The sequence below is a fragment of the Rhyacophila brunnea genome, unplaced genomic scaffold (genome assembly GCF_057557595.1).
Source record: "Rhyacophila brunnea isolate RB1 unplaced genomic scaffold, BYU_Rbru_1.0 scaffold_4, whole genome shotgun sequence".
NCBI lineage: Eukaryota > Metazoa > Arthropoda > Insecta > Trichoptera > Rhyacophilidae > Rhyacophila > Rhyacophila brunnea.
The window spans coordinates 47,716,250-47,738,982 of record NW_028233068.1 but is presented as its reverse complement, the minus strand read 5'-3'; the positions used below and the strand labels follow the sequence as shown (position 1 = coordinate 47,738,982).

Genomic DNA, 22,733 nt, shown 5'->3' with positions numbered 1-22,733 from the left:
TCATGGTGAAATGTTTTACGTACAATTTACATGTAACTATTATAATATTGCGTTTGTTGCAATATTGACATGGTTTTAGAAGAGGATCAAAGTCGTAGTAGAATAATATTATATAACGGGCTGTCGACTATTATAAAGAATACGGATTTTGTAATGAGCTTCGGGTGGCTGGTAAAACACCACGACAAGGAAAGGTCTCTGCGAAAGTAGTGAAAATACCTTTTCCACCATGCTGGAGATGCATGAGCAGTCAAATTACATACGTTTATACCCCGTTTACACGTGCATGGATTTACTGTTGACAGTAATAAAATGTATGGGTAAACATGTATTATCCTGCATTAGTATGGCAAGATTACATGCATGAATCAAAGAAGTTTGGAAACTTCTGAATTTTCATTGACAGTAAGATTATTTCGATCTGCGCCTGCGCGGTAGAACGATAGTGGCGAACCTGCCGGCAAAAAAACGAATTTTCAGGTTGACCGATTTTCACTAGCTGTCAAATAATACGAAATAGTACCATAAAATGACAACATCGCGTCTCGCTCACTCGTAAAGAATGAATTGGAGAGACAGTCGACACTTTTACGTGTAAACAGTAAAGTTATTGTCACGATAGTTTAAGGTTACAGGCTCTATTACGTAAAGTACCAAATAACAAAGGCGGAAAAACGTTACGATGTTAATTACCAAATTGATTCGAATAGCTACCCTAATACGTTAACATTTCAGAATATTGGATAGAAATAGGAAATTTTAATTACTGAAATAATTTAATACATTCAAGGCATTCAACAATGTATCTTTTCATTCTGATTTATTTTTTAGTAATGTCTTTCTTTTTTGCTAAATACATAATTAAATGCCATATAGGTACAATACACACTATAATCATTCATTTGTAGAAACCCGACTGTTACCCCCGTTTCAGACGGGACACCAGTGTCATGCTCGTATATAATAAGGAGGCCTTTGTATTCGAATAAAGGGGCCTTTGTATTATGTTTATGAACGCCCAGAGCTAATGAGTCAACGCATAATTTCGCGATATAAATTAGAACATAAAACTGGCTGCGGTCATAAAAACAAGTGTATCGGCGGCTTGAGAATGTAGCGGCCGACGGAAAAGTGTACCAGACACGCTTTGACTCATGAGCTCGGGGCGTTCATAAACATAATACAAAGGCCCTCTTATTCGAATACAAAGGCCTCCTTATTATATACGAGCGCGACACCGGTGTCCCGTCTGAAACGGGCCTTAACCTTTGGAAAAGGGTCGAAACTATTTCATTAATTACCATCAATAATAATTGAAGTTAGTAGTAATATTGTGCTACAAAACAATTATTAACTCTCAAATTTAATAACTATTATTAGCGTGAACAGCTGTTTCAGACTACAAACCTATCTGCAAAACGGTCAACCAATAACTTGGATACATCTCAAGATGTTTTTGTAACCCGCAATATCTATTAATACAAATGATTCGAAAATAATTATCCAATTAATAATAATACTGTGACAAATCATAATAGAGTTCCACGAAAAAAAACGCGTTCATTTAATAAATCACAATTAGGTTACAAATAATGAACAGTTACGTTGTACATTGTGATTCGACACATCACCCTATTTTATTCGTTTCGATTGTTAATCAAGCAATCTGATACTTTTACTCGCTTATGCAAAGGATCCGGAAGGGGGTACCAAAATACATACATAATCACTTCTATTCTTTTTTTGAAATATTCACCATATTATTTTACATCGTCGTTCTGCGTTTCCACCAATCACCTGATTAGGTACATCTAAAAAGCTTTATCGTGGATAAAAAAAAACAGTTCCATCAACCCTGTTCCATCTTTGTATTGCGAAATTAACTATTTAATCAACCTATCTTAAACGAGTTCTTAAAAATGTGTCGACTGTCAAGTAGCAGTACAATGTATTTACAGAATGAGCATAGAAAATAACAAGTAAACAAATCATCGAAATATATTCATAGTGGCATAGCTACATACAGCGTGAGCAGCGTTCCTAAGTCAGTTAAAAAAAACATAGAATTAATTTGATAGAGGAATGAAAAACTATATGAATGCTCGAATTCAAATCGAGAGAGTATTTTTAGCGTCGGAGGCCATTACTTTCAGCGGATTTGTTCAAATTAAAAGTTACAGTCGAGATGATTGAGTGAACGAGACATGTTGAATTGCAATTTTAGTAGAGATTGGGCTAACTAACTTACAGTAAACGGAATGTTCAATTATTAGCAAAAAAAAATCATTGTTAATTTAAAAAATTGAATTTGCTAAGAAGTTTTTTTTAAACAAATATGTAATCACAATCATCAGCCGGGGTCGATCCACCGTTGGATGAAGGTCTCGCCAGCTCCTTCCACTCTCCTCGGTCCCTAGTCCTTCACTAACACATATATTTGTAAGTTATTGAATTTTTCAATCGAGCGGGTTTTAGAGGTGAGGTAGTGAGGTGTCCCTGAACCATTGTAATATGATCTGGACCAACAATTAACAAGAAAAGACGAGAGGAAGGTCGAGCAAGATAAACCGATATGATAATATGTAAATACTGACGGCAATAGCGACCGTAGACAATTATACAATTTAGCCGATCCAAAATCTTGCGCACAGGAAGAAATGGTATATGCGCATCTTACACTCACTATTAGTCAGGAATATCATGATTATCACGAATGTAATTATACTTATGGATATATAACTGTGGATATCAATCAGGTCACACGCATTCAGGCAAACATACAAGATGTTTATCCGACAACCCTTGACATCCATTATGGAATACATCCATCCAGCGTGGGATGGATACCATTATAATAATGTTAAACCGATAACTATCCACCAATCCAAGGCCGTCAATAGTCAGGCCGCGGCACTAAATTGCGATGTCTTATGGTAGTGTTAATTATTACTTAACTTCAAAATAAATGTAGATTTTCGATGTGTTCTTCGTTCATATTAATTAAGGCAGGAATTAGAATATGAAATAATCATCGTTGTCTACAAAAAAATACAATAATGCAATATAAGTATAAAAGTAGCACTACTATCAAAATGTACAGTGTTGTGCTGCGGCCTGAATAGAATGGGTTTTGCTACCAACCCTATATTTCATGCACAACTAAAGTATTAATTTTCTTTTTCGACAAACAACATTTTAGTGGTAACAACTTTTGAATTACAATTTTGAATCACAACTGTCATAATGATATGAATCGCTGGATAATAAAATGTATAACGAGTGTATTTCAAAATTAATCAATTAAGTGGCGAAATTATAATCAAATATTAAACGAAGAGAGAGTAACGATTTAACTAAGTATTCTTATATTATGAGCTTTTTCAGCCTTCTAAGCTTTTAAATGAAGCTTGATAACACTGTGATTCCTATATCTACATCCATTACTATTTGGCTATAGATGGACTGCGGTTTCCGGTTGAGCACACATGCTTCCCATGATAACACTGTTGAGATGACGTACGAAATAAATATTTCGATGCAGAGCTCCGCGGCTGGCTCGTTAAGACGTCAAATAAATTATGCAGGAACATCGCTTCGTATCCCGATGAAGTCGATTCATCCGGAACGCATACAACATAGGATTGCCCAGAGACAGGAGTTTTTCTAATACGTTTGGATTGTGGAAAAGCTTTCATTATAATGACTACGTATAATATAATAACTCTTATCTAGGCGTTCAAAAAAACTTTTTTTTAATTAGCAATCGACTGTGACTGGGTTTTTATAGATTTATTAACAATGTCAATAACATAGATAACGTATTATTTTTGTCACTTAAGCGTTAGACAGACTGACTGCAATTCTTTTCACACTTGCCGATTAAAAATCCTTGAAAAAATCTTGGACCGAGTGGGATTTTAAAACACACATACCTATCGCTTGACATGCGCTATAGCCACTGAGTGCCTTCGAAGCTACCTACCACATTCGAAATTTATAACAAAGTAAGATTATTAAATTTGGTTCATAGATAGGCGTCAGGATTGCTCCAAATTTTCGTTGTGACATCCTTGTACTTGTGTTTATTTTATATTCAAGAGAAAATTTAAAATATACAAACTTGGGCTTCGGTAACGCATACATTATCATGCACCATTTGAAATCGCAATAATTAGCGCGATCCCGATGGATGCGGGTGCGATTCCAGCCCGGTGTTGTATATTTTTTTAAGATTATATAAGGTATATTATGTCTAGAATTTATTAAATTTACGATATTCAATAAAAATAATGATACATTCTCGAAATTTGTTAATTATTCGTTAAATAAATAACGTTTAAGCATAAATTATCCAACATACATAGATACATACTTTTTAAAATACACCCCGCAGGATCGAACCTGCATCTCTCGGGTATCGCGCCCACGCACATAGTCCATTATTCGAAAGGAGTCATACTTTATTACAACAAATTTTAACTATTGGCCTTTTCATACTCACTGAAGTGCTTTCCAAATTGAGCTACTATTTGACGATCGGCTTTGGTATTTTAAATCAAAGTAGGTATTACTTTAAGGCCATGCATTAGTTGAGGCACGGTCTAAAAAGATCGTTGCTAGGCGATGTGCGGATTGCGGGTCGCGGGTGCAAAAGACGCCTGTCAAACGAAATATTATTTCTCATATAAATCACACATACGTCCATTTTATGTTCTGTTTATTATTCTATTAGTAACAATAATAATATATTCATTGACATGTTTTCTTTTTAAAGTAAATGGGTAACGTTTTTAGTCATCTTTACACGATTTTAGAATTAATTGGCCCGTCGCCATCACGCATCAAAGTGACGTATGTCTGACTCGACGTTCTCTCAATGAATGCGAAGCGAGTACAAAATTTCGTCGCGCGTACAGTTGAAAATTATTTGGCGTTTCACTGATGCGTCACCTTAATGTAAACTTGAAAAAAATCTTGAGCCGACTGGGATCTATGATAATATAATAAATTATTGAGTGCCAGTGAACAACAATATGCAAAATTAAAAAAATATATTTTCTATCCGTACCTAATATCATTAGGATCAATAAAAAGAAAACAATAAAAAATAGAATTTGAAATTTTGATTTGTGTATGAAAACAACTAGCAAATAAGTCGTAAACCAGAGTTAAAGAAGACTTAAGTAGTTAAGGTAGTGAGGGAGAGCAACCTATGAAAAAATCGACAGTGTATGTTTGGGTGATGTAAAAAAATAATTTATTAAACTCGAGTAGCGGATGAGTAATTGCCCCAGATGAAGTTTCGTCGGTTTTATAGTGTAATAATTATGATCATTTTAATTTTCAAAGTTATAGACTTGTGTATCAAACATTTATTGGGTAGGTACTGTCTGAACCAATCACCTTTTATGATTTACTTGCATATAATATGTACTTATTACAACAAATTTAATAATGTTAATTAGATAGGTATATTATTATTAATATGACACCACAAACATTGACGGGTCGTGGCCTCCTTCAAAAACTTCCTAGGTCGTGGACGATCCAGCGCAAACACCCAGAAGTTGCTTCAACAGAGCATTCTTAAATATCATGTGGCTTAAATATCAGTCCAGCCATCGCAGTTTCGGCTGTCCAGGTCTTCTCTTGCCATTGGGCGTTGCGTGTATATGGGCCGGTTTGCCAGCATCTCATCCGGCATTCTATGCACGTGACAGATCCAGCGCAGTATCTGCATTTTCATATGCCACGTGTTTTTTCGTCCCCATCAAAAGTGAACTCATTATACCTTGATCTACAAATGCGATCTTCCTGAATAGGCCCAAATATTCTTCTTAAAACTCTTCTCTCAAAGATATCCATATTTCTCTTAGTCTAATGAGTGGCCAGCATTCTGATCCACGCGTCAATACCTAAGCACATCATAAAATTCACGAACTGAATATACCGGCTGAAAGGGAAAAGTTCATAAAGTCTGCCCGACCTACAGTTAGAACCAAGTATCTACAAGAGACACTTAGATTAATTTGCGTTTGCATACAGCAGAGATCACCTATTTATCTAACTAGGCCCAACCAAAGTAAAATCATAAATCACAGTATCAACAGAAATCTTCCATATTCTAGTGTACGACGAGGTCTCGAAAGTTCATTCCAGCACAACTTTAAAGCTCGCTTCTCTTTCGATACCACCCGCACACTGTAGACGTTTTAAATGTCGTAAAGACGTGGTAGAGGTGGATAGTGGAGGCAAAACATTATGCTTGATAGTTTTAAAGGTATGAGCAAAGGAAATTGAATATAACATACCTGGAGTATCTGTGCGCTGCCAGCAACTCTTGCTCCTGGTGCTCTTTGCTGTTCTGAGGCTGATGAGATAACGCCGCGTGGGCGGCGTGGTGTGCCACTTGCACCGCGCGGTGCGCCGCATGCGCGTGAGGCGAAAGGGGATGGAGGGGGTGCGGCGAGAGGGGGTGCCCGCTAGTTATCAAACCAGGTGAGAACCGGTACAATTCACTGTAAGGAAAATGCATAAAATACCGTTAGTTTAATCTGTACATAAAAATAATGTGTAGATGACAGTTTATTGACGAAATGCTATTGAATATGGTCGCTGACTCTGCAATACATTGGGGGTAGTCTATGACGTAACATTATAAGGGAAGGAGTTGTCCGGTATAATGTCAAGATTTGTAATGAAAGGGGTGAGTATTTTTCTTTACAATTGTATTATCGAAGTCGACAATATGTTCAAGTCTTTGATAAAATTCGGTAGTTGTCATTTCAAATTTAATAAATCTGATATTTTTTACGGTTCACAAATAATATTACGGAGTAAAAGCTAAATTCCAGCAAAAATACTGTACTTTAAATATTATGTTGTTATGCTTTTGAACAGTTTACAAAAAATATATATTTACCGCTTTCAATTCGTAGCGACTCAGGTTTTAAATATTTCGTTGTACATAGGACGATGATAAAAGAACACTACTTGATGGTTGGAAAAATGTGGTGCGTTCACTATTTTGAAATAATATCCTACTCACTACTGTATTGGGACCTGTTTATTAACCAAGTAGGATTAGTATTATGAGTTTCATACATTATAATACAAACGCCATAAAAAGAAAATAAAGTACCCATGAGAAAGTTCAGAAAATCAACCACTTTAGATTTCTCCAAAACGCAAGTGTCTTTTTTCATATAAAAATAAAACATTTTATAGTCTCGCTATATCTATAAGACCATGACCCTATGGTGGCTAGTAGAATAATACACCACGTAGGTCGTCGTAGCCAGAGGACAGTAAAGCAATGAGCCACATGCTCAAATCAGTTATCGGAAACCCAACAGCAATGGAATAACCAATACACAGCAGATCAACCAACCTGGCACGAACTACATTACGAGTATGGAAGTGCTCGGACCTACCTGCAGGCATGTGTAGTATTGAAGTTTAGCATACCAACTAGGATGCCATAAATTTTTTTAAATGTATTTTCTCTTTCGACCTATGATAAACTTTCAATCCCTTGTTGGCCCTTGCGTGTGGAGTAGGCAAGGTATACGCTATTGACTTATTTACAGATTAATACTAGTGATATTTATGATATTATTCCACTTTTATCTAATATTAAAAGCAAAGTATTACTCCCAAATAGCAATTCGCACAACACGCTACGCCAACTTCCCATAGAGAGTAGTTCCGGGCAGCTAGTATCATATTATTTGCTTAGAGCAATTGATATTAGTAGGTAAGTCTTATATTTTATTCGGATACATATTCGTACATCATTATAATATGATGTATTCACTTATTTCCATAAACCAGTTAGGTTGACAACAAACCGAATTTCCCACGCCTACAAACAGAGGCATCGGAAACAGCGTTAGCGAAAGGCAAAAAACGGAAAAAAGCTGAATGCAAAATGGACCGCGAATAAAGAAAACCCTTTTCAAAAAAACCTCTTTGTACCCAAAAACAACAACCATTCAAAAGTACCATATTGTTTGTCGTCTGCCATTGGCCATTAAATATTTAAGAAGCTTTTGTTTTAAGGAAAGGGTATTTCGGAATTGTGGTATTGTGGTATTACCTAATAAAAAAACAATCGGAATAATCATTTTAATGTTTTATAATTATTTTTATTGGTAGAACTGGAAAGCCATTATATAAAATAAAACAGATCAAAATAATTCCACAAAAATATCCGAGACTGGCTAAATCCGCTTATACTGACGTTAAATTTGGAATGTCAAAAATATATGATCGTGGACTATATAAAATTTTGTGGATAAATTACTATCAAATCTGTGTTATTAAATATATTACAGGCTTATTAATCAAATTATTGCGTGGAGTGTGATTGATCAAATTAAAATAATACTAGGTATAAAATAACAACAAAAGCATTATTGTAATAAGATATACTAAATATGCTTATCGGATCGATAGTTACGAATCACCTTGCAAAAAGCATACATTATATATATATTGTAAACATTTTATATTAATAATCTTCGCCCACGTTAATAAAGCATTTTAAAAAAATAGTTACTAAAACAAAAAAGAAAATCACATGAAAATTTTAGAATTCTCATCACAACTTAAACATCCCAGGGTTTATTTTTTAAGCCTTAAACGATGAAAGCGGACCAAAAGAATAGTGAAGAAATTTAATGCACCTTCTATGGATATAAGATAGTATTCCCAACAAATGAACGATGGCCGTTTTTTTAAATATTGCTATGGTATAGAATTATGAACCATTTACTTATACTGAAGAAATACCTATCTATAAAGCAAATGAATGTTCTCGAGGTAGTTGGCTATGAAATATATTATGTAATTATGTTTTATAAAACAGGAAAGTCATATTGTGTACAGTCGCGCAGGCAATATTATTAATAGACTACGGCCACCGAAGTCATAAACAAATTTTTGCACTAAGTACAAATTCCCATATATTGAAGAATAACTAGTTTTGAGTTAATAGAATTTAAAGATTTTGTCCCAATACATGCGATCTAGGTATACAATATACAGACAAGACTAATTGCGAATAGCAAAAAATACATAAAAGAAACTCTCCAGACGATCACATTTGATCCGGTCCGGCCAATTTGGTTGGTTTAGACATAACAATATGAAGTTGTGTCTATATGACGGTACAAAAAGGTACATGTGGATATTTACATACAATTCGTTCACATTTTACTTATCTATACAATAAATCCTAAATGTTACATTGACGATAAAAGTATGAGCCATGGATAGAGGCATAGGCATGCTATTCAGAAAACAAGTATCCAGTGACAAAATCAAGCTGTTTTGTATGCAACGTCAGATTTGATCGGACTAATCATGGATTAATACTATTGTGTAGAACCAACCAAATCTAACCGCCTGCAAGGCCTTCAAGTCGATTGATGAAATAAGACAATGCTTACTGAAGAAAGATCAAAACTACACACATGTGTGATAACTGATTGCATTTAAATATGTTATCCTTTAGAACAGGGGTTCTTAACCGCGTGTGCGCCCGCGGAGCCATTTTCGTGCGCCCCCGGCAAAGTATTAAATAACGAGAAAAAAAAGATTTTATTGAAATTATTTATTGAAATCGCAAGAAAATAACCATATTTTTGAGATTTGAGAATTTTTTCAACAATATTCAACAATTCAATCAATATTTCAACATTCGAACAATTAGATAACCATCATTGGCTGATATTTGTGAAAAATTAAACAATTTAAATCTTGAACTCCAGGGAAAAAATAAAGATATAGCAGAAATGATTAGTTTTAAAAAAGCCTTCAAAACTAAAATATAGTTTTTGATAAATATTTTTTCGAAAAATTCTCTTGTAGATTTTCCAAGGATGAAAAAAGTGAATGTTGAAAATATTTTTGACGTAAAATTATTTATTACTCGTGTTAAGACATACGCTTTTAGAGTAATTTGAAAATAGATTCCAGCAATTTTCCAATATCGAACCGATGGTTATATATTTTTTTTAAATTCTTTAATACACATACATAGAAATTGCTAAAATTGCTAATTCCATAGCGGAAATTCTTCAAGAAGACACACCAAAAATTGAAGAAGAAATTTTAGATACCTATTCAAGATAATGTTTTGGCCAAATTTTTAAAAATCCGATGTGCGCCCGCCACTATTATCCCAAATCTCAAATGCGACCGCCACCGCAAAAAGGTTAAGAACCCCTGCCTTAGACCTTATAACAAGTTAGAAACGGCTGATGATACAACTTTATTATTACTGATTTCGAACGGAAAAAAACTTCTAGAACTCGCGAAGCGTTTACATAGATCACCTTTCACAAAGCATCATTAAATAGAAAGACTGGATGCATGGAGTCTAGTTCATTAAAAATTAAACCGTGTTTAGCGCGTTATTTCACATCTTTATCTTTCCCTGTCTGGCCGTCTCTTTCTTTATTTTATTACAGCTTACTTTATTAAAGGGAAGAAAATAATGTTTACGTGTAGCAAAATATATTCCACCGATCAAGCAACAAAATAAAATACACATAATGTTAAAATATTTTTTATAACATGCAAAGATGAAAACAATTGTTTTTTGGAGAAGTAACTCGACGTGCGAGTACTGTACAGCTGCATAATAGATATTGTGTAATTACCTGGTAAGGCTTGAGCTAGTGATGGGTAGAGAGGTAGGGTACGGGCTTCTGAACCCGCTCGCTGCAGTTGAGATCGGATACATGCTAGGAGTATGCCTGCAAAAAAAATAAACAACACGTTTTACTAACTACAATATTATAAATTAGATGGGTATCATCACTAGGGTTCGTAATTAGGTATTGTAGATTGTGTTTAACATCGATTGGAAATTTGAGTAAATGGAATGGAGTAAATACGTTGCAGCGAAACACAAAGTACCGATAGGGATGTAAAGAGCTGCGGGGATGTCACACATCTCGACGATGAAACATATATTTGCATGGAATTCTAATTAATCAAAGTTTTAGTGTCTGTTGTATATTTCCCATATTATGTGAATACAATTTACGAATGTCGGAAAGCGAGACTAGTGTTGCAGAAAACGATTGAAATGGATTAATAAGAAACTTTATATGAATAAAATTGATTTCAGCCATATAGACACCGATTTCATACAGCACATTCATTTCGACAGTGGCGTATGCATTATATCTTAATAATAACAGAATTCCAACAAAAAAACACCATCTTCTTTATTTTGGACATGTCCGAGCCTCCACAAAGTGGAGGAGGTTTGTATTAACAAATCACTTATTTTTTCTAGAAAGGATGTTAGCCACTTGCTAAGTCTATTAGGTCCATACTCTTAAGTCCAAGCACAAATTGAAAAACAATAAGTGTATTTGCGAGACCCAGGACTCAAACCTGCTGGCATTATAAACCGATGCGTAAGTCGCTCGGCCACCGTGGCCATCTATTTTTTACACCGGATTGAGTGATGCAATTTATCGTAACTTTGTAAAGACGCGGTGACATGAATTAAAATCAATCAATAATATGACACTGGCTAAAATTCAATTTGATGAACTCTTACTTCAACGGATCTTTTTCATTCGATCATAGTGAAACGCCTCCACTGCTTCTACACGCAAAAATATTCCTAATACTACATAATATACGAGTAGGTGTGTAGTTTGTAGTAGCTTCTCATCTCGTATTCTTGTATGACCAATTAGGGGTCTCGACAGAATGCGAGTGCCTGGCGAGGAAATAAAACAAAGGGAAGGAGTTAGTAGGTAAATAAGGAGACTAGCTGGCTGCGGAACCTTTTTTTCAGACTCCTCTCACGATGAATGTGTGCCAGCCTCGTCAGGACAATGTGCTTCCACGTCCAATGGCGACAGAGATAGACAATCCATTTCATTAAAAATTAAACGATATAATTTTTGACGTCAAACAAGCTATCCGAGAATTTTTACCAAGAACCAAGAAAGTGTTTCATTTTCACCTAGAACTTAGTATTTATAGTATCATAACATAGTATCTTGTCAGTTGAAATTTTGTGATCGAGCAATCCTTGGCTCTTGCCTCTGACCCTTCTTCCCAGTTCCATGTCCACAGTTTGATATTTACCAAAACATGACGTATATTATCACGAATAAGGGAGTGTTGTATCATTTGCAATTTTACATTGACCTACATAGAGTGAAGACTATATTAACAGATTTTTACTAGGACTGGGTAATCGTCGTACCAAACACACTTATAAAAAAACATATATGTTTTGTCAGACTCAGGATTGACCTCCGCACCCACGTGTTCAGAGATGAGAATACGAATAGGTACTACGCCACAATGGAATAAACAAGAAATGCCTACATTACATCAACAATTATTTTTGAAATAAATAGAATTTAATGAAACTTATTTTTTTAATGATTTTACCGAGGCTTTGGCCGCGACTCGCTGTCATATCGTCACTTCTCTTCTAGAAGGGGATCCGCCGATCAGGTCCTCACTCCAATTCTGTTAAGCTAGGGCACCTTTCAATTCATCGATATTCTCAAAGATATCAGCAATTAGCAGCTGTACTCTGTGTCGTTCATATTTATGGCATTGTACTGCTATATGTACAATGTCCTCCAAAACATCACATTCATCGCAGCGCTGCGAATCGCTTTTTCCCATAAGGACATCAAATCTTTTACCCATTGTATGCCCTGTCCTTAGCCTCGGTACCAGCTTAAGCTCGTTCCTCTTCAAAGGAGACTATACAAACCAGGGCACCAACCGTGGGGATGGTAGAATTGACTACTCCATTTCCCCCATTTTCTAGTGATGCCCTATGGTGAAAATCTATTCACATGCTTTGGCACATTTTCTTTATGGCCTCATTCCAGTCAAGGTTTTCTGGTATCCACTGATAGCATCCCTGAATGGCCAGCTTCCTTTGTCAGATCATCCGCCCTTTCATTGCCCTCAATACCCATGTGCGATGGGGTCCATTAAAGGCATAATCTCCCAATGAAACTTAATTATTTACATGTATTAATAATACACATGATCTTTAGACAACGATCAACCATTTTTCTAATAATTTAATTAAAGCGTACTAAAAGTCATATTATTAAAGCGATTTAGTTAGTAGGATAGGGCAGATGATTTATTTTGATTTGATTTCTTTATTAGGTAAGACTAAATTAATTTTCTCCACATTATTTTATAATTAGCTTACCAACTAATACCTAAACCACATACAACTGATGCTCTGTGTATCTAACGATCAAAACATCCAATTTAATTCTAACGTATTAATATAAAAAACGTGATACTATTAATTAAAAACCAATTCGCCAGAAATACATGGAGAATGTTTATCGAATTGCATACTTTTGTTCATAAAATTGCTGAAATTAATAAAATATTAAAATATTCCCCAAAATCCAATGCTGCCCACTTCTGACTACCGAACCCATCCAGACCAATTAAGTTCCTTCAAATTTTATTTTTTAATTGCCGCCTCCAATTAAGCGAGCGCTCGGTTAACGCCCGCATCGCAGACTACCCCACAAAAGCCGATTAGAATGTGCATCCTGTTGAAAAAACTACATACATACGCAATTACAATGGATAGTCGCTGTCTATACTGCAGTCCGCCGCGGTATTATATGGAAATCGTTGGGTCTTTGCAATGTGAATGTGACTTCAGCGACAAACCAGATGCAATGACTATGAATAGAACTCTGCTTCGGTTCATTCTCATTGCAACGCTATATGGAAATTGATCGATATGTGCGATGAGAGGGTGAAAGGCCTAATTTTTATAACGGAGCTTATTAGATTTTGAGTGAATCGAGTTAGGTACATTATTTGAATTCGTTGGCATTGAAAATTGCAGGGCGCATCAGGAGCCAGTATTGCAACCGCACTATAATAAATAGGCATCATTATTATTATCAACCAGGGTCGATCAATCACTGGATAAAGGCCTCCCTTAGCTCTTTCCACTCTCATCGGTTTCTAGTTCTTCGCTGTCACGTAAATCCATCGAACTTTATGAGTTCTTCTATCCAGCGGGTTTTAGGGCGTCCTTGTGGGCATTAAACGCCCCTTGGGTACCACTGTATGACGGCATTTTTCCAGCGGTTGTCCACTCGCCGAGCGATATGTCCAGCCCATTGCTATTTCATTTGCTTAGCGGCCTCTTTCACATCGTGTACTCTTACTGCCAACTCACATACTGGTTTATTGTGTGATCTTTCCGCCTTATGCCCAACATGCAACATTCCTTCCATGCCTCGTTGTACTACTGGTAATTATTTTATTTCTTTTACATTACGGGTACATGTTTATGTTTCACATGCATACGTGAGTACCATTAGCATACGTTCGTTTACACTTTACACCTAAGACACAGGGGGTCACCACTTTGGAAGATACTATTTACTCTATACTATTATAGTAACGTACTAGCATAGAATAATTATAGCGCCTGTACACGTGCATGTACTTGCAGCAATAGTATGCATTTATTAACTAAAAAGCGATATTAACTGTTTACACGTAAAAGTGCGGTCTGTCTCGCCAATCTCATTCTTCAAGAGTAAGGGAGACCCGATGTTGTCATTTTACGGTACCTACTATTTGACAGTCGTAGAAAACGGTTAACCTCAAAATGAGTCTGTGCGGTGTAGTTCGTTTTTTACCGGCAGGTTCGCCACTATCGTTCTACTGCGCAGGCGAAGATATTGAACAGATCCCAACTGTCGCGTGAAAATTCAGAAGCTTCCGAACTTTTTTTATTCATGCATGCAATCTTGCAACTTGCATGCTAATACATGTTTACACGTGCATTTTATTGTTAATACGTACTGTCATCAGTATATCCACGGATGTGTAAACGATGTAGAAGGCTGGTAAGACCACATTGTCCACTTGCGGGATTTTTTTCGCGCATTCCATTTATCAGTGCAGCGCCCGGATGAATAACACCCAGTCGGCGGTGCCGAATCGTCCTATTCCCCTTGACTTGTGTACTATACTAGAGCGCTTTTATTTTCCAGAAGCTATGTTCAAGTAAACCCAATGATCCGATCAGACTAAACTTTCACCATTCAACGTCGACGACTGACAATTCAAAAAGTGCCAGTGGCGTGCTATGCGATATTTGCAATACGAATGTGTATGTTCTATTTGCGAAACGCGCGAATCGACGGCGTAATTAGAGAACGCGACTCGCCCGCTAGCACATCGTCTGCATCCCCGCTAAATGTATGCTCAGTACAGCCATGACAAAAAGAAAAAGAAAGATGATGATTTTAATATTATGATCAAGGTGCATTTCTTTCTTGCATAGTAGATTGTTGAAACATGGAAAATGAAAAGACTATCATCGAAGAAGTAGAACACTATGTCTATATTTTAATAGGTAGACCTTTAAATTGGGGAGGTATTCAAACGTTTGCCAAAGAAATAAACTGGTTTCAGTGAGTTCAGTTCTTCGGCCAATTTGACATAAGATCTGAAACATAAGACCGTGATAGCAAGCCTCTGGCCTAGTATCCAAACGACAAGTGGCACGGTGAACGATAAAAAGATCAATGTTAAAATTACATAGTGAGATAAGATTCAGAAATGAAGATGTCCGCCGACGTCCAAAATCACAAATATCGTGCACCCAAGACTTAGCCGGCTCTCAGATCAAAACTCGTCTCGCATGTCATCGTTATTCACAAAACACACGTTGCCAAATGGAGCTCCGAAGATTGGTCGAATGCGACCTTTTTGGTTTGTAAAAAACATCTACTGTTGCAATCGACAAGTTGCACGCTTCTCGTGCTGTGAGTCGATGACGCCAGGACACATACAAGCACCTACGAATTTGTCATTCCTATACCGGCTCGCCGAACGCCGCATTCACATATCTATATGCGACACCCAGGCGACGGGCGAGTTTGCGAGGGGGTCGGACACGTATTAGGTATGTACAAATAAACACTAAATATGTGAATTCGATCCCGCGACACACAGCTACACTCGTCCACCATTGGCAGTAAGTTATTTCACAAAATAATAAATAAATAAAAAACAAAAAGTATTTTGTATTAGATTGATTGTACAAAGTAGTAGTAGCTGGCGTACATTTGAGTGCAATATGAATGCAGGTTCACCGGTAGGCTGCAGCTCGCACGGCTCGTGCATTATTATTTCGCAAAGTCCTTTCATTTCCGAAAGACCAGATATGCTCAAGCTACGAGGGTGGGTCAATAATTCCTTAGAAAAAAGCATTAAAACAGTTTTTATTTTTGTACTTTTTTTTATTTCTCAACATAATCTCCTTGGAGCTCAATACACTTGGTTAGACGTTTCTCATTTTTTTTAAACCGTCAGCAAAATAAGTTTTCGGAAGGTCCTCAAAATAAGCATTTGTCCGATCGATGACTTCTTCATTTGAAAAAAAACGTTGTCCACTTAGCCATTTTTTTAAGTTTGGGAAAAAGAAAAAGTCACTGGGGGCTAAATCTGGCGAATACGGTGGTTGGTCGACCAATTCGAACTTCAATTCTTCAATTTTAGCCATTGATCGTAAACATGTGTGAACACGGGCATTGTCCTGATGAAAGAGGATTTTTTTCCTGTTTAAATGAGGCCGTTTTTCTTCAATTTTGTTTTTTAGCTGGTCCAATAAAGATGCATAATAATCCCCTGTTATTGTTTTTCCTTTTTCCAAATAGTCAACGAAAATAATTCCACGTGCATCCCAAAATACAGTAGCCATAACCTTACCAGCTGATTTTACGGTTTTCGCCTTCTTTGGACATGGTTCGCCTTTCGCAATCCACTGCTTTGACTGTTCTTTCGTCTCGGGAGTATAGTGGTGTATCCATGTTTCATCTACAGTCACAAAGCGACGAAAGAATTCATCCCGATTGCGTTGCATGAGCGACAACAGGGCTTTAGAGGCCACCACCCTATTGAGTTTATTGTCGACTGTGAGCAAACGCGGCACCCATCTTGCAGAAATTTTTTGCATGCCCAATTTGTCATGTAAAATAGAAATGACGCTACCTTTTGAGATCCCTGTAACCTCAATTATCTCACTCAACTTTAATCTTCGGTCACTTAACACCATATCGTGGATTTTATTGATCATTTCTGGTGTAGTCACCTCTACAGGACGTCCTGAGCGTGGTTCATCCTTTGTTGATGTACGACCACGTTTAAATTCATTTAACCAGTTATAAATAGTTGCAAGTGAAGGAGCAGATATGCCGTGAACTAAATCCAACTCATTTTTTATTTCCTTTGCTGTTAACCCTTTTATATTAAAATGTTTAATAACAGCTCTAAACTCAATTTTCTCCATTTTTTGTAAACAAGCAAATTTTTTTTTTAAATGTACGAGAAACACACAACAACCCGACCAATCTGATTGAAACTTCGCAGCATACTGAATCGGTAGTGCCGCTGCATGAAAACAAACCGCTTACAGTACTAGTCGCGCCACCTGTCGGCTTTTCTAAGGACTTATTGACCCACCCTCGTAACTTAAATGATACACTAAATTGCGACCTAATTTATTTAAATTTGTTTTTCTAATCATAATATAATCTGTAAAGATGATTTACACACAGTTTTATTATCTATTAAAATCGATGTTTTCTTTTAACTAAATTAAAAATACATTAATACAATAAATTTTTGATAAATCAATCCTACACCATTCTTTGATAAACAATAATTAAATGTTATGATTTTCAACAAAAAGATTGACTAAGTAATTAAATCAATTTTACAGGTATCAAAATTGTATTCAATTGTATGGGTCGTAGGTACCTAATTCCCACAATAGCACTGCACTACTTTTTAATTAAGGTGGTAACAAATGGTATCAAAAAAAACGGTGTACGTACACGCGTTAGAATTTATACTTCTTTGGCGTAACAAAACAAAAACAAAACTTGTGATAAACTAGATTCTTTGACTAGCTCTTAATTATCTTGTTAAATTACACACTCAAGAAAAAGGACCGCTTATTGGAACGCCGTTGGTTTATTTCTATACACTTTAACTTATATTACTAAATTATATAATGGTTTCTCGTTGTTTTTATAGTTAAAGTACCAACTGTCAATCTGACGATTTGTTTACGTAAGGAATCGCAAATGGCCCACAATAATAAATTCGCTGCCTAGGCAACGGAACAATTCTAAACTATAATACTATACTGTATAATCGTCACGATTGCATTATCATACTGTGGCGTAAAGGTAGTGCGTTCGGCTGATAACCGAACAATCGGTGGTTCGAATCCAATCGAGTGCGTTTTTTATCGTGTGAAAAAATAAATTATGTGTTACATATTGTCACACCCCAAAAATACACTCTGGTCTGATTTCACAAACGCGCCAAAAGAAGCATAACTTCAAAAACGGTGACACGAATTCACGAGAATTCAAATAATAAAATATACCTGAACATCAAATAACCGAATAACCATTTCGAGAAAAGGTAATACAGATATCCAAAAAGCCGTGTTTCTGCAGTACTTAACTAAGATGTTGTCGAATTCCTCATCACCAATCAATCCATCATGTGCACTGTGCAGGCAGGTTCATCAGCAAAGTTGGCTACATCGTACGTTAATTGGTAATCCTTTCACATGCGCTGACGACTGACGACAGACGACAGCCGTAATTACAAAAGAATCCATCTTCAATTTATTCTGTAGACTCAAATGCGAAGTCGAAATACATAGGACGTCCTACCGTCACACAAACTACCTACCTATCTATCTTACTGCGCAGTGAAAAGGAATATACTCAATTAGGCGACGCGATAAAAGCACTTCTTTTTTCACCTGTACAAAAGACTGACATCTCTGGTCCGCTTATTTGTATGTCATTTTATTTGCATGATTATTTTAATAGCTTTATAAGTGAATTTAAAAAAAAAGATTTAAACACATTTGAAACGGAATAAATTTATCGGTCATTGCATTTGCCCATTATTTTTTTTTGCTGGTGAATTTAATTAAAAACAAAGTCGAGATCATTTTCTTAAGTTTTTCTTGCCCAAATTTTTAAAACTATTCCGACCCATTTAAGCCGCGAAATATTTTTTTTCCTAGCAACAATCAATGTCTTGCATTCTCGAGATTATTTAATTTCATTTCTGGAATATTGTCACAATCTCTGAGCTCAGAGATAGCGGTGGCCGCTTCAATCAGAGTCATCCACTCTACTCTCCTTCTACAGTTGATGAATCCCATCGGCACCAGCAAGTTCTTCTATATACCACTGAAATCGTGGTTTTCTCACACTCCGACAGTGTCGGGCACATTATAACAGAGCTTGTAGAACTCATGATTATAGCAACATCGCCAGTTGTAATCCTCTCAGATAGGGCCAAATTCGCAAGACTTTATGCTCAAACACATATAACTTCTAGGAATCGTCGACAGTTAGAAGTGTGAGTCTGGGGTAAGTACATATACGCACCTGAAATAGTCGGGGAATTCGTAGTTACGTAGATTCCGGCTAAAACGTCCGTAACCATCGTAACATAGTACTAGTAGTAGTATTAGCCCAGTCGCACATTGAAAAAAATCGCGACAGGAATATGGTAATAAATCAAAACTGCACATAGGCGAGGCCATGACGGGACAGTGACGTTACTTCGGACATTTTGAGATTATATCTGCACTGCATGTCGGGTGAAATTTGTTGCATGCGACGCCAGCTATTCTTTTAAACTAAAATGTATTCCAGCAGTGTGCGAAGGTACCTTCAGGGGTTACATGTGTTTTGTGAAAACCAAAAAAATCACATCGACGTTAGGGATTGCAATACCGGTATTCCTGTATTTATCAATAACGAAATACCGGTTTTAAAAATCCAAAATACCGAAATTTTTGGTATTGAGAAAGTACACTCGTTTACGTTTTTGAAAATGAATTATAAGTCATGCGCTGCTAAAATACAAATATTGACTGCATCCAACAGAGGTGAAAGTATAATAAAACAAAACCGATCACATTATGTACCTACCTATTTATATAATTGTCGCGATGAATTATCATATTATTTAGAAATAGAAAACATCCGTGACAAATGATCAATGATTATTCTATAATGCAGCTGGGCTTATTAGCATTTAAATTAAATGCTTTAATTAAAATTATCAATGTATTAAAATTATTTGTAAAATTCACCAGTTCTACAGTACATTTTTTTAAAATATATTTTTAAACGTCAACATGTATGTAGGTTTTTGTTATAAAATATTTATGAAGAGATTTTAATAGCTATATTTATGTACTGATAAGTTCTTGTATTTTTTAAGGTTTAACTAATACCGGTATCCAATAATAAATACCGAAAAACCGGTATTGACATTTTCATTCGGTATTGCAAGCCCTATTCGACGTGTTGCAGTCGAGACGAGTTTAGATGAGAGATCCGGCTTAGTCTCACCCACGACAGACAGACCATCGAGTTTGTTTAAATTCTGGAAGATTTGTGATATGTACACATAGATTAATATAGCAGTTATTGGTGGTTTCTATCCTTTCAATCCAGTCACGAAATAGCACACAATGTGGTAATTTATTTTATTATAAAGAAGAGCTTTTGGCAACTAACTGTCTATTGGGTAGCTCTCTTCAAAATGTATAGCGAATATAACGTACAACAATATAATATATATATATAAAAAATGAACTTGTTAAAAACTCACCATGAAGCGACCTGCGACATTTCAGGGCCTAATATTGGATATGGGTATCCTCCACCAGCGAACGGATACATGGCTGGTCTCGTCAGACCTGGAAAAACAAAAAGTATAAACATTAAACTGTAATAATTTATTAACGAATAATGTCTAATATGCAATAGCCTACGCCCTACGCGATTTCGACGAATAGATATATTTTAAATCGTTTTAAAAAAAAAACCATCAACGCAGGAACACCGCATAACATCGGCCATATTTTCCTGATACTGCATGGGGAGGTAAAGGACAGCATCAGCGTAGGTAAGGTACAAAGAGATTCTCTTATTTTGGTTACGCAACCTCCATAAGTGGCTCAATATCGAAGGCGTTCGGCATCTGATACGACTGGTCCAGGATATGGAGACGTACTCCAAGTTGGTCACAAATCTTTGATAGAAGACGGCAGCAAAGATATTTACTCCAGTAAAGTGGTTCTATGTTTTGTTTTAATAGTGAATATTGTATTTTACGTATGGAAATAAAATTGTTTTTTTAATTAGGTATCTATATGTTTCTGTTTTGTTGACATGTCTCGCGCTATAAACATCCTCTGCACGAACTAAGATAACAGTTATCCTACTGAGGATGAGGAGAAACAGCTGACAACATAAATTGTCAATATACATAACTTATAATAGAATTAATTAACAAAAAACTTTTTTCAGTAATTATAATGGAATCCTGGCATGTACCTAAACGCCAGTTAATAATATAGATACTAAATACCAAAAATTTATAGGATACCTATTATAATAATATATAACTATCATAATAGTTTATATTAGATAATAATATAATATTATAGAAAATTTACAGGAGCAGTTCCGACTAAGCAATTATAAAACAAATCATGTACCTACGTACAAAAGTATGCTCATATCCGTGAGCGTTATTTTAATAATTATACTGCGAGATTCCGAGATAACCATTTTTTTCATTCGTGATAATATTATTTAGTATTTTATTTTTCCAAGCCTAAGAAATACTTTAAACTAAATTCTGTTAAATATACGTACATCCCATACAAAATTCTTCCAATGGTTTATGTGCAAATTTAACTGGGTTTGAAGCGGACCGTAGTTAACGACGGAGTATCTACAATTTATTTATAAAAATTTAAACCGATTTGAAATTATTACTTCGAAGAAATCCTTTGAACAGACGGGTGGCCCACTAGACGGGCAGTTAACGCCTTTGTGTCACGGTCTGATCGACTATTAAAATTTAATATTACTTAAGAAAGGTGGAAAACGTTAAGCAAAACATAAGAGAAAATTCCATACCTACTACAACAAAAGCCAAAGCAATAAGTCAAAAAATACACTTAACTCTCCAAAGGGTAATCACTCCGCTAAAATCGCATAAATATAATATAATATACAAGATCTTTTCACATGTTTGACAAATTTTATTCACATTAATACTTTGATGATGTTTTAGTTGGTTGCTTTTGGTGGCTAGACAATATTTACGCCCTAATAATTTAATTAAATACAATAGAGTATTTTCTATTTATTTTATATATTTAAAATTTTAGTATTAAACCACTAATGGAACTAATCCAGGAATTCCTGGATCGTGTTTAGTTGAGTTGATATCTAGATAGTGAGAGCAAAAATAATATCTCTAACAGATCGGAATTGAAACATAGCGGCATGTTTATAGTCGCCATCTTTGTTTTGAATTTATCATACAAAATGTCACCCGTATAAATTATTTGTGATTGTTTATCCACATATCTTGGAAACATCTGCATTTCGGTAGATCCGTGAATAATGACGATTAATTTTCATATTGAAAATCGTTTCGACGATTCATTTCAGGATAGCCCATCTCATATTTTGACACATATTAATATAATAAGCCATTTAAAACTGGCTTCATGAATAATTAGTGGTGGTTGCTACAAATGAATCCCCAATATTAAATGAATTTAAACGGTGTAATTTTTGCGTCTAGTACCTATCAATAAA

At 35.7% G+C, this 22,733-nt stretch overlaps 1 protein-coding gene across 1 annotated transcript in view; it reads right to left on the bottom strand.

Annotated features, from left to right (window-relative positions):
* Positions 1 to 22,733, bottom strand: part of pan (transcription factor pangolin) — a 377,320-nt gene that overhangs the window by 22,976 nt on the left and 331,611 nt on the right. The window contains exons 8-10 of the mRNA XM_085953736.1: positions 20,725 to 20,812; positions 10,668 to 10,763; positions 6,312 to 6,518 (exon numbers count right to left, since the gene is read on the bottom strand). Coding sequence (XP_085809862.1) covers positions 6,312 to 6,518; positions 10,668 to 10,763; positions 20,725 to 20,812 — 391 coding nt within the window. The remainder of the gene's footprint in view (positions 1 to 6,311; positions 6,519 to 10,667; positions 10,764 to 20,724; positions 20,813 to 22,733) is intronic.